This window comes from Channa argus, chromosome 2 (assembly GCF_033026475.1).
Source record: "Channa argus isolate prfri chromosome 2, Channa argus male v1.0, whole genome shotgun sequence".
Lineage (NCBI taxonomy): Eukaryota > Metazoa > Chordata > Actinopteri > Anabantiformes > Channidae > Channa > Channa argus.
In genome coordinates this window covers 9,375,676-9,389,619 of record NC_090198.1, presented here as the reverse complement: position 1 = coordinate 9,389,619, position 13,944 = coordinate 9,375,676, and the positions used below count along the sequence as shown (strand labels likewise).

The window sequence follows — 13,944 nt, the reverse complement described above, 5'->3', positions numbered from 1 at the left end:
GCGTTTAAAATCTCCAACTCAGGAGACTGCCGCTACGCTACTCAGAGCCCAGCAGACCAACACATCGCTCAGGGCAGAGCAGCTGGATGGATGGATGAGTGGGTGTACAACGGTCGCACCTGGTCATTGAAGGGTTTGTGATTTGTGACAGTAAACAATTCAATGTCACTTAGCCATACGCAGTGTCCGAGGTGTGTAGAGCCAGTCTTTTCACACACGCCATTGTCTCAACATGTCACAGATCAGTAGCATTTAGGCAGGTCGGGCAGCTGTAGATCAACATAACCTTGCACTGTATTTAACAATAAGGTAGTAGTCCTTTATATAACTGTAACCAAGTGATGTTCCATTTAAAACAAAGCATCATACTGACTTTAGAAAAAAGAACCATGTACCATCATTGTCAACGGTTGAGTTCCTCATTTCCATACAGTAGTCTTCACGAAGGAGCTCGTACTGTACATGATGTGGATGAAGTGCACAAGGAGGATTTCGGTCCTGCCGCATGTCTACGTGTGTGACTGACTGATCACAGTAGAAGTGGCTTGTGTCTCTAATCCAGTACCACTGTTAGACAGTGCAAAGACCCAGCTCTGTGTACAGCAGCACAGGCTGATCAAACCCATCATGTGACAAGCAACCTCTTCAAATGACGATGATTTCCCAGCTCTGTGTCCTTTCGGCTCCATATTAGATCATCTTCTGACACTACCGAGTCTGGTACTTCATCTGGGATAAAGATGATGTGCAATCCAACCCAAGGGTTTGGGAGTCAAGGGTAAACGAGGGGCTAAGACAGGGGTACTGTGCCGTCCCTGCTGACAGCTGTGACAATTATCATGTGGTATATTATAACCTTATGCAAAACATAAGATTTAATAGTGTATGTTGTTTGACAAAACACTTCAAGGACATGTTATTATCAACTCTGCTGTATATCACATTCAATTCAACACCTAAAATGAACAACTTTAAGGGAAAATAAGATAATACAGCATCCAAATGGGAGAGGATCCTGTCCATATTTTTATATAAGCAGGTCTAAATCTATAAAAATTATAAAGATATAAAGATGTTTAAACTTTTTGTCGTCAACTCTACCATGTAGTTTTTTTTCTGCAGACAACGCTGCACAAGCTCCAAAATTATTTATTGAAACTAAATTCTGAATGAGGCATTATGAACAAGCTAGATCAGTGGCCTACCTTTAAATTCACACAATCAGCTAAGCCACTAGAAAAAACATATGGCAAAACAGATGTGCACTGGACATCTAGGACAGGTCTAATTCTATCTCATGTAGTCTTTGACCCAGATAAACTGGCATTATGATGGGACCTCAGATTAATATTGAATTAAGGAGCAAATATAATTTGCGGCTGTTTACATGACCGTCGGCCAGTCTTCTGGGGTCCTGAAGCAGATAAGTTTTCTATAATGGCATTAGCCAAATCCTGAAGTACAGCAGACGGCACTCGTCTTGCTTGAGAGACCACCTCATTTCTTTATTTATTTTTCCTTCACTCATTTTGAACAAAGGGAAATATTCTACCAGGAAATGAATAGCTTAATCCTCTTTTCAGTCATCCCAGTAGCTTGAATGGTGACAGATTAACATCCTGAAGGTTTCCAAACCCAGCCATTTGAAAATGTAATTGCTGGTGCAACACTGCATCCATGTGTTTAAGTTAAGGGTTAATATTAAAACTCAAAATACACACTTGAGTCAGGAGGGATGTGGCCAGGTTGGGATAAACCCAAGTCACTTAAGCCCAGGCAGGATGGACTATTCTGTCACCTACATATCATGGAGTCGCAAGCTGTCCCAAACCCTCACTAGGTTGCATAGTTACTGTTCACTTCTGCTAATTATTACAGCCAATCAGAGGGGTTAACAGGGCGGAGCCTGGCTAGACCATGTTCTGGGGCATTTAACAGCTGGCAGGAATGGAGGTGAATGCATTACACACTGTCCTCATCCAATAAAAATAACACACCCTGACATCTGAGGTGTACTTAGCACTGAGGGGAGGAAGTGGGAGAGGAAGAGAGTGTGTGGGGAGAAGGAGCGTGGTGGGGTAAAGGGGAGGGAGCATCTGATAACATGATGTCCAAGTGCCACCTAGTGACAACACTTCAGCTTCTCTGGTCCTTAAGGTTCCAGAGCATCAAGGGTGGGGAGCAGACAAACGAAACGATGGAAGATAGAGGGATTCAATATCAGTAGCATATTGTTCTGTTCTTTCAAGGACATCTCATGCATTAGCAAACCTTCCCAAATTAAGTTATAAGTCAAATTTCAACATACAGTAAAATTAGGACATTAAAAAAATTGTGCAGACTTTAACGAGTTCTCATCTTGTTACTAAAACCCAATCAAGTAAACCCTTCACAAGAATTCGTCCAATGACCCCACATTGGTTTCAGTAGGTAGAACAGGCCCAGTAACACTGCACTGATAAGCTGGTGAACCTGGGCTCCTAGGTCCCCTCCCCTCATTAGCCCAGGTATAAATCACACTCTGGTGGTGTCCAGAGGTGAGAAGGAGGAGAGTGGAGGTTAGCTTGAAATAATGCTTATGTCACGGCGGGTCAGCCCTCCATTATGGCCATTTCAAAAACTATTAATCTTGCTTGTAGTCAGTGGCCTAGAAATAATTACTTGATCTAACCCATGTAATACAGCATGACCAACAGTCGAGTCTGGTCAATTTGGGGCTGGGGAGGCAGAATTGTGCAGAAGAGTGGGGTGTTTTTAGGTTGGGGGGGTACAAATTACCGGGCCCTGTCTTCTGCAACTGGGTGACTGATGTCCTGCTCACTTCAGCTGTGGCCTTTTACACTCTCTACACTGATTTAGATAGATACACACATCCGCTCTGAGAGGAAGATCATGTACAAGCACACATGTACGAACATTGATGCATGACTAAATGCAGGCACATACTGAGGGAGGGACTCACAAATCACATTATTCAAACAAGAGCTCTTATAAACTCACAATGGATAACAGAATTCAATTTGTTTTAGTTAGCATGCAGATCTGAACCAATAAATAATTCACTATATGCGCGTTCCTTTTGTCAAAATACTATATGATGCAACTTAAAAGTGGTCAGGTTCTAATGTTTTCCATCTAAATGCCACAGACATAAAAATTTGCTTTCTTATAGGAAGCCATTCAGTGTCCTACATAATTTGTCAGTTTAAAAAGAGAGCAGCATCTAAGGCTGCACAAACTGCAAAACACATGTAATTGTAAAAGTAAAAATACTTAGTAGTTTTGACAGCCAAATACTGTATCAGACACAGGAATTTGCACCTTGTTAGTGTACATTTAGGTTTTTAATCATCCATCTTCCTTCCCTTATTGCTACTCAACAGTGCCCCCTGGAGTGGCTCCACAACTGCACATACAATCACCTGTCTCCACAGTGGAGGACTACTCCACCCCCGACTCCCTCAACACCATGACAGATACAAACACAATAAAGATGGCTACTGGAGAACCCCACACCATAGGTAAACAGAGGAGCTAGTGCAAACTCAGCCCCCATAGACGTCACAGAAATATGTATGGAGTGACATAAATAAATGCATCTCTCCAGTAGCTGTCACAGCTGGCATTGCAGGTGCAAATTTAATTAGTCAAGGTGAAGTCTCCCTTGTTGTCTGAGAAGAGGGGGTCCTCGCCATGCACGACTGTAAACACGCGCTATATCCTAATCAGGTGTCACCGCAGCGTTTGATCAGCCCGCGAAAACTTGTCACGAATCCCCGACAGAGAGTGGGCCGAGGGGGAGAACAAAGGAAAAGAGCTGTCACGAGAGAACAGGGTGGTGGTAGTGATGGCAGTAGTGGTGGATGAAGAGAGTTTCCCCATTAACAGGCTCTGTCGCCAATCTCTCTCCCACGCCTCTCCCATCTCTCCTGCAGTTTTCTTTCTTTCTCTATGTGGCTAGTGTCTACAGTGTTTTTACTGTACCGTAGCCAGTTGTAGCTCTATGGCAGATAATCTCAACCACAGTTGTCACACTAATGCTTCACAACCTCCAACAAAGCTTCCAAAAGAAAAACCCAAAGTAGTACACTACTTTTGTTTACGTCCAAAAAACAACACATGTACAGAGATGCAAGCTGCACTTGTTTTGTTTTTTATCAAGCAACATTCAAAGTAGTTGGATACTCCTGCTGTTCTACTCCTACCCAGTACCTCCAGGCTGCATTTAGACAGTGCAGGGACACACACACCAATAGATCCTGTTTACCTTTCAGTTTGAATGATATTGAATACATTAGCTGATTGAACCTCATAAGAAACATAGGCGAGTGACAAGCCCCAATCGTCTTTGCGACTACCATGGTAACTGAGATTACAGGCTAACAAAGAGCAGACAGGGGGAAAAATATTTAAAACCCGAATAGTGATACATAAATTAATTAAAGGACAAAAAAAACAAGTGGAGAATTAAAGTTAAAACATCTGTCAGCGACTTAGCTTCCCAACGTAATACCAGTGTTAGAACATTTATACCCTTGAAGTTAATGATCCCCTCTTTAATTGACAGTCAAGGAAAACTGGCTGCTGCAGCATCCTGCCGAGACGCCGATAAGAGGCCCCCTCCCCCCCCCCCTCCCAAAAATAAAATAAAAAAAACTGTTTAAAGAACCTTGGCACTAATCCCTATTGTCATCCCAGCACAGCAGAAGGACTTACAAACACAGATAACTCTGCTGAAGCTGTCTATTTCTCAGGAGTTACAGGGACAGCCGAGCCGTTGTGTGCCTCGAATCAGTCACTCAGATTAGCCCAATCCCTCTGTGCTGTCAGTCAGCCGAGACACTAGCCTGTCATCGCATTTACATGAGTCCATCTCATATGTGACAATGCCCCCTATATATGACAATAGTTGGGAAGAAGGGGTCCACTCGCTTGCAGATAGCGGTTGTACAGTATGGCAGACAGGCTGTTGTTGCATTAATCTCATGGTGTGTGCTGTGCTCATGTCTTCAGTGACACTCCGACAACAAGTTTAAGGCATCTTAACCATTACTGTTATTCCAACGTGGAGAAAATGTGGGAGATGTATGTCAGATGAAGTACACACTTAAAGCTACAGTGAAACACATATACATACAGACATACATGCACACACTCGCACGCAGAGTGGGATGAACTTCAAAAAACTTGAAAGAACAGAATGACTGTTGTATTAAAACCACAAGCTTACCTACTGTATGTCTTCCCCAAAGTTGGCTTCAAGCATGACTTTAATCCACCTACTTCACTTAACATGATGAAGCTCAAAGAATCAAAGGGAAAACAACATAAAACTAAGTATGTTCTGTACAAAACATCTGTATCTCCATCTTCAATAAAGCAAGTAATGATGGAGATGAAAGGGTTGAGCCTGAAAAGTACTTCTAAAAGGGCACACTAGATAAGCCACAAACTTTGGGGTGTCAAATTAATAAGGGATTAGTTCCTGCACAGTATTTGTGTAGAGTTTGTGTTTTTAAATTAATGTGTGGTATTCGAAGGCACCTGAGAGCTCAAAGTGTGCTGACTGCTTTTTATGCTTCTGTGGCTCACTCCACTTCAAACAGTCCTGCAACAAATGACAGTGGATGCCCTCTACATAACAGGGCCAGGGCAAGCATGACACAGGGGTTGACAACTGAACCCTCAAACTCCCTAACCCCTACCCCTGCCATGGCACACACACACGCGCACACACAAATAGCCCCGAAAACAGCCCTGACACGACCACTCGGCAGCCCTCTCTAACCCCTCCTTGTGTTTTTTCTCTCTCCATCTCACTGGAGACAACCCTCAATTCAGGACCGTTTTAGCCAGGCAAGTGGATGTGACCCGCTGCACCCTAGTCTGGCTCATCTGAATAAACAGAGCTGAAGAAACACGCAGTGGAGGGAAAATCTGCCTACATTATGATAGGAAGAGAGAAGATGGGATTCAGCCAAGGGGCTCCTTTCTTTATGCACGTTTGATCATGTGCTTGACAGCGCCGGTGGATGGAATTACGGACTGCTGAGCAAAAAAGTTGTGGTGTGGGTATAAGTGTCTGCGGGCGTGAGTATATGTGCGTGTTCAGTTCAGTCTGGACAGCTGGGTTTCCATGGTCTGACAGTGTAGGCTGCCGCATCCCACCACCACATACAAAGTGCAACCTGCCCACCAACCTTCCATCATTCAGGATGGTCGAGGGAAGCGTCGGGAGAAGAGGTCAGACATGGAAGGAAAGAGGAGGGAGGACCGAGGAGAGGAAGATGAGGAAGAAGATGAAGGAGGGAGGACTGGTCAGGGGTTAAGTGTAGAGAAGACAGCGATGAAAAGCAACTGCCATGCACCAGTGCTCGCTCAGGAGCACCTGTCTCGAGAAGAACATGCAAAGTGTGCTGGTCACGTCCTGACAATACCAACCCCCCCGCCCACACACACACACACACAAACACACACACACACAAAGATCAACACACGCATACAAGCTCTCAGGAAAGGGTTGATGCTCCAGCAATGGAAAGGCATCGTCTGTCTGACAGCATGCCAGTCAAGCTGTCATTGGCCCTTTCGCATATGCAAGGAAAAGTTAGGCTGATAAAGAAAAAACACACGGGGGCTCAGTGGAAGAATCACTGAGACATGAAGAGACTACCTGAAGTAAGCAGACACTTCTCACAGACTTGATGCAGAGTAAATGCTGGAACAAACAACACACAACGCTCTATGAAAGTAAATAAGAACACTTATTTCACACTGGAAGTTGGAGTGGTTACTTAATCCTCGGGGTGCAAGCAGTTACCCCAAAACACCTAAACTTTGCTCAATTAAAAAAAATCTAAAAACAAACAATGCATTTCCTAAGCCTAAAATCATTACTATCATTTTTTCCTCCTACACAATAAAGTCATATTTCAAATACGCCATTATGTGTATTTGTGTTTAGCATGGTTAGCAGCAGAGGCCTCCAGCTGGCTAACAGTAATGATAAAACCTGGCTCTTGCAGAATTAGAAACCAAACTATGTTTAGCCTCTACAAAGCAATAACCTAAATGCCAGGTCTTTTAACACACTCTCATAGCTCACGTTTATGGAAAAGAAACTTATGATGTACAAATTAACGGTTACTATTTACAGCGCCTTGTGAACCTGGTCTCCTGCAGCTTTTGTGAATGAAACCTTTTGGATGTTGCATTGAAACCAGATGTCGGGCAACACCCTAGCAGTAGGCGCTTCTACTTTATTAGAAAGGTGAGTCATTACAAAGGAAAATAAATTCACAAATAAACAGCACGAAGACGGTTCTGTCCTTTGCAGGTGGTTTTGCATAGTGAAATCATTATTGGCATTAGCTAAAATTAGCAACAACGGGGGCAGCAATTGTATTCTGGGTAGCACTGATTATATGGACATTTGTACTTTGGATGCTCAAAGAGAAAAAATCTTGCACAATAGAACTGTCAATTTTTCTATTATCTATGGTGAGGATTTTTATCATTTATGTGTCATGCTTTCTCAGCATTCACACCTACAGCAGCCTCAGCACATACATTATAGAGAAGAATATCACGAGCATACACACGAGCAACTGGGCTTTTAAAGACACACACAACCCTGAGCCTCATTCACACATTCACACACACACACACACCCCCAGAATGCCAAGCAAACAGAAATGGAAAACAACGACAGGTCCGGATCATAGCCTTGAGTGGCTAATGAATCCCCTGGAGGCTGCAGCCTCTGTGTATGAGGTTAGAGGGTCATTCCCATGTTTATTCAGTATGAGTGCAATGAGCCACCACCATCTATTGATTGAGCTGATTATTCTATGTCTCTCTTGTGACAGGAAACATGCATGGCAGATGAACCCTACTTGGACAGGTTACATTCGATGTAATCTCATTGAATTTGACGGCTGATCTGGTCAGCCAGTTAGCATGATCCACATCGTGGCCTTGTTTCCGAATACACTGACATCTGTGGCTAACGCCTCAACACTATTATAGGGTGCTTTGTAGGGGCTGTCAGACACATAGGCTGTCAGGGGCTGTTTGGACAATCCTAGTGACTGCTATGATAGGAGAAAACCATCCCTGCAGTGAATGGTAAACACATAAATAAAAGAATTATTTCTTTAAGTTTCTCAACTATTAAACTTGAATATATACCTTTTGTCTTTTTTTTTTTTGCATGTGTGCGTGTTTCTGTGTGTGTGTGTGTGTGTGTGTGTGTAGGGGGGCGATTGTATCAAGTAAGGCTGCTAGAAATCTCCAGAGTAAATGCATGGGGGTACCACGTGATTGATGTTGCCTCACATCTGGGGAAATTCTGGGGATTTTGTTATTACTTTGAATTTTCTCATCATGCCTTATGCCATAATTGTACAAAGCCAACTAGTCGGATGGGAGTGGATGGGAGCTGGTGGCTGGAGAAAGCCTCTGCACGTGACCCCCTCACTTACACTGACTCACTGTGGAGTTCAAGCCCACAACTCTGTTTTTCAGTTTAAGTGTTTAGTAAGATCTTAAGACCTAAACCCCATATGGGAGTCCATAGCAGGTCATCTTAAGCATGTACCCTGAGACAATGCAGGAGAGAGCTATAAAAGTTGATATCCGTCCAGATGCAAACCAAATCCAGACAGCATGAACCATTACAGTGTCATGCACCCATCAAAGACTGCAATAAAACGGTGATAGGAAATGAGGGAGTGGCGTGCAGCATTTTACCCACTGATCATAAGAAGCTAACCCCATGATTGTATAGCTGATAAGAGAATGTCATCCACAGATAATCATCTTGTGGGTAACAAACTAATTTTGCATCATTTTAACTTTAGAAAACTACTTCGTATGTAATTTACTAACCAGACAGCATTAGTTACAAAACAAACAACGACAAATCCTATCTCTGCAAACATGTGGCATCTCATATCACATTATATTCACACTAATACAAGTTGTGCATGGCATACAGTTTTAGCAGTTTGGCAGAATTGGTTTAAAAAGAGGCATGACTGCCCAAACCTATCTGTAAACACCTCAGTTCAAATATATGAGCCAAAGATCAAATAGGAAAGACAAGGTAAAGACATGTAGGGGAAAAGGCTCAGCAGCAGACTAATCAGGCCCCTCCAACTCTCACATAACAAATCAATGAAAGACCCAGGCCCTTGGGCCTGCGCTATATTACACACCCAAACTTCATATTCATTCATTGATTTTACTTTTCAGAATAGTATATCATTGAACTCCAATGGGAACGAAAAATAGAGGCTGGGGCTGAGGTCAATCCTTGTGTGGACAGATGTTAGCACAATATTGATGGCGCACGCAGAAAGAAATGACTAAATATCAGGATCAATAGCTAGTCTCCCTAGCCACGACAGGTTGTTCCAGATGGAAATATATACACAACACTTCTTTATGGCTACTGGAGTGGCTCTAACGAACAGAGCTAAATGCCTCGCCTCAAGGTAAACTCTTTGATTAGCCAAGGCCAGAGGTGACAAGAGGGGTCTGCTGATGCTAGGATGCCACACTTCCAATGGCCTGAGAATGCTAATGCGCACAGGGGCCTAGTAAAGAGAACAAGGATATAACAGGTCACGAGCCCTGGGCAAAGTGCTCTGTGCTACCTGACCCTATTCATTTGCCGTAATGATGGGCCCAAACCATTCTTGGTCATGTTCCAAAAATGCATGCCATGCAAAATATGAAAAGACTTTCCTCATTTTTACATAAGGTTACTTCTATAATTGTACCAATCAAAACTAAAATTAGTAGACTCACTACAGTCAGACCTAATGAAACACATCTGGGTTTTCATGAAGTAAGAATAAGTTAGCGTTAAACACGAGAGCTGAATCAAATCAGGCCAACGGCCGGGTGAAAGTCCCGTATCCTGCTGTTCTTGATGGCACAAAAGGTGGCTGCTCTTATTTACAGCAAAACACAATTACTGCCAACACCCAACCTGACAGCTTCCCTTGCTCCTGATGACCCCCGCAGTGGCCATGAGGCCATAAACTGGGAAGAATCACATCATTGCCTGCACCTTAATTAAATGAAAGCTGTTAGGTTCATTTGCTTCCTTTACACATTGAATTGGCCAACCCACAACTGAGGACCTCCCAGACACCATCCCTGCTTGGCCTTAAATCATGGCTACATAAACAGCCCAGTGGGTCCCTGCCGGACACACAGCTGCCACCCAGTGGCAAGGCCAGAGCAGGGCACGTGGTGGATCGACACCTAGGCAGCGATAAGTAATTCTGTACAGGATTAGCAGCATGATAGCCTGATCAATACTGTGTGCTCAGGCCATTAGGAATGCAGCGAGGAAATGACCCCCTCCGGTAATAAAGCAGGGCATCTGGGTTCTCCTTCATTTGCCAGCTCCATTAGTGTAATGGTATCATTATCTGCCACAGCCGTATTTTTCTGAGCTCTGGCTTTTCCACAGCTCAACCGGCGGGGGTCTGATGAAGCTGTGAGAGCCCCCATGCCGAGTGTTCCCCTTTCCACCATTCTACATAGAGCCAAGGTGTAAATCTTGCACTGTTGGAGCTTATGTGCTACCCTGCCTTAGGTATCCATACCCATGTTTTATGTCAGCGCCCAACACTATTTCTCCATTATTGGCTCATTAATAGAGCAAGCAGCATGTAGCTTGGGTTAAGAGGGAGGAAAAAGATGGCCGGCAGAGCACAAACCTGCTGAATGTGCTGAATTTGACACCCTCCTCTTGCTAAAACACCAGGCCGGACATGACAGGACGTCGGCATTAGTTGCCATAAATCGTTTCCTTTACACTAATTCACCAGCTAACATTTTGTGGGGGTGAATTGATTAACCATGTCTGGATGTGTGGCCACATAATCAGCTTTTACCTCGCTGGTTGTTAATTTAACAGAATTGCCAAGGGAAACACAAACCATTTTAATGAGTGTTCAGAAATTAAGTACCCTAAACAGCTTGCAGTAGGTGCCACAACCCAAGCAAGCCAATGAGGCTGATCTAAGCAATGGGATGGGCTGAGCCCAGGACCTCACAACATCTGGTGACCCCATGTGATCATCACTTAGCCTGCTGCTTACACTCTTTCTATCTCTCTCACACACACACACACACACGCACTCCCACACACGCTTCCTGTTTCGACAGAGCACTTCATACTTGTCATCACTGTGCAAATGGCAAGCTTGCATCAAAGACAACATTAGAACATTGGGTTAAGGGACAGGGTCAATGCTGTTTTCACATTTGCTAAGGCATAAGTGAAAATTCATCCAGTGATGACAACACTGTTACAACAAAATGAAATGTTTTTAATTCATTAGGGTGCAAAACTAGTTGAAAATTCAGCTAGTACAAAGAGTGTGTAATTTTAGAACAACAGCTAAAACCATTGCAGTGTCTAATGGATCCATCCTCTGTTTTATTGATTATTTCAGATTCTGAAAAGTGAAAAAACTACAATTGTCGTGGCTGGCTATTTTTCCTGGACAGATAGGGCAATGTCCTGTTCCATTTCACTTCAAAAATATCTAAACCATGGCACTCTACCTGACATTATGCTATACCTACCTGCTGCGGTGAGATTTTCTGAGGAAACCGTGTATTCATGTGGCACTAATATGCTGCTGCTTGCATTCCCTAACTGAGAATGACAATGGAGCCATCGTAGCGCATTGCTCACTTTGTGCAGCATCGCAGGCAAACTCACTGACTGCATAAGACAACCATCGTATCCAAGTTATTAGTTATCATAACTGTATCATTATACAACCACTGATATTTTAAAATCTGTCCAAAGTGCATTGAGCTCCTTCCTTGGCTGCTTTACAGTCTTATAGCTATTTTGCAATTACAGTTCATCTCGCTCATCCTTTTATTTATCTAAAGAGAAAAGAAGCTAAGCCATTAGGTCTGTGCAGTGCTGCCTGACTGCCTGGGGGCCAGCTGGAACGAGTTTTCTCACTGAGCCGCTCATCTGGCCGCCATGGCTGCTTTCATAAACAGGAGGAACCACGTCCTACATAGTTTCACTGCTGTCTAACATGATCCAAACACATGTGCCATAGCAGACGGCATCCAAGTCAGAAGATAAGAGGAGAAACAGACAGAAATGCAGACAGACACTGTGACTATAGGCAAAAAAAAAAAACAGTCCAGGATGCCTCGGGCACAGCAGAGTCCTTTCCTTCCTTTCCTTTAGTGTATCAACAAACCACAAAAGTTACAGTTATACAGCATGTGGAAGCCTGATTAAGCCCAGGTTAACGTGACAGCACACACGTCGGTCGCTCCCCTGTTCACATTAGGTTAAAGTGATCCTGCACACATCAGTTGTTTACCTTAGGAGGTTCTACTGCTGGCATATTTAAAGAGCGTATTACTCAAGAGTAGCAATCCCAGCACTACCCATTAAGTTCTCGATGCTCCTGTACATCAGAGCACCAGTTATTACCCACCACATATATACTCACGCCTGTAGCAGCTGTAGACAGCTGGCCTGGCACCTCGCCAAATCTCAGTTGCACTACAATACTAACTTTACCATGTACTGTTGCATGGAGCTGTTCCTGTGCTGCAGTGCAATTACCAATTGAGTCAGTGGTCACTCTTCCCAGCTGAATTTTCCAAATTAAGCTTGTTTTTTTGCCTCTTGGTTATTTTTACTAACTGATAATAATTGCCCAGTATCACAGAATGACTTTTGCTATTTCCTCCTATATAGCTCACGTAATTCTGTAATTCATATGGCATTTCCACTTGGTATGGGGTGTGGCTAAGACGTTATACTGCATAGCCACAGCTTCTTATCAGCAGTGTATTTACGTGATAACAAATAGCGTTTTAATGTTACTGTAATTCTTCATTGTGGCGGACTGGGGGGGAAAAAATGGAAAACACAATAAAGGAAACAGGCAAGGTGAGGTATGCGCTGACATTCGCGGCTTTCTAGCCTTCAAAATGCAGCCAGCAGCATCACACAAGGAGCATTAGATATTCAACGAGCGACAGGACTTAGAAATATGCTCGACCTAACGGAGAAAAACGCTATCAATACCTTTCTTCTCTTCTCCCCCTCACTGTCAGCCGATCTTTTCATGTTCCTGGAGTTGTGTTTACACTGCCTCGCTTTCATTGAGGGCGACGCCGGTTATTGTAGTGCAAGATTAAACAGTGTCTCACGCCGTTTTCATACAACAAACGAAATATGAAAACGCAGCCGTTCGTTTTATTTCCGTAATGGGCCAAATGCCAATATATAAAGCGTAAAATTAGGTTTTTGTGCCGAGGGTTTTGAAGGAGAAGTTAAAAGCTCAGAAATAAAAACTACAAGTCCCAGTTCGGACGGGTGCGCTCGGCGGAAGCAGCTTCGGCACGTTCAAGATGTTGCACAGCGCAGGTTCAGCGCAGGTGCAGATCAACAAGTCAAGTACACACGTCTGTCAGGATGGTTGTAAATCAGTGATTAAGGTTGTACAGCTCCATTAAAATGGCTGTGACATTTAAACTAAAGTATGTACAAAGCAAAAAGTCATTTTCTATTACATTTAATATAATTATTAATAATTAATAAATAGTGCAGGAATATGCTGTTTTGAATGTTTTGCTTTAACTAAATGATTTGCTTCCACATGGATATCCCATGTGCTTTCTCCTTTTTTTGTAAAACTAAATTATTGCCGCTTTCATCTTTGACTATGTGTAAAAATAGCGATTATGCTTTGAAGGTTCTCCAGTTAAAGTCCTGCCAGCCGTCTTTCAAGTATTGCATGCATCTCAAATCCAGGTGCTTTTCTGCCATTGTTGGCCTCAACCACGTCAGCCCTTTTCAACTCACTACCTGTCATGAAAGTGCACAGAAACGACACAGTGTCTACTTGGCTGCCCTTGTGTAACACCCACGGT

General features: G+C 43.4%; 1 protein-coding gene across 4 annotated transcripts in view; it reads right to left on the bottom strand.

Annotated features, from left to right (window-relative positions):
• fto (FTO alpha-ketoglutarate dependent dioxygenase) overlaps nt 1–13,212 on the bottom strand; it is a 117,003-nt gene extending 103,791 nt beyond the window's left edge. For 2 of the 4 annotated variants that reach the window (XM_067495199.1, XM_067495201.1), the window contains exon 1: nt 13,097–13,211. In XM_067495199.1, the coding sequence (XP_067351300.1) occupies nt 13,097–13,174 (78 nt within the window). In that variant the 5' untranslated portion in view covers nt 13,175–13,211. Of the gene's footprint in view, nt 1–13,096 lie in introns of all 4 variants that reach the window. The other 2 variants (XR_010912347.1, XM_067495198.1) reach the window with 2 other exon arrangements.
• Nucleotides 13,213–13,944: the final 732 nt, after the last annotated feature.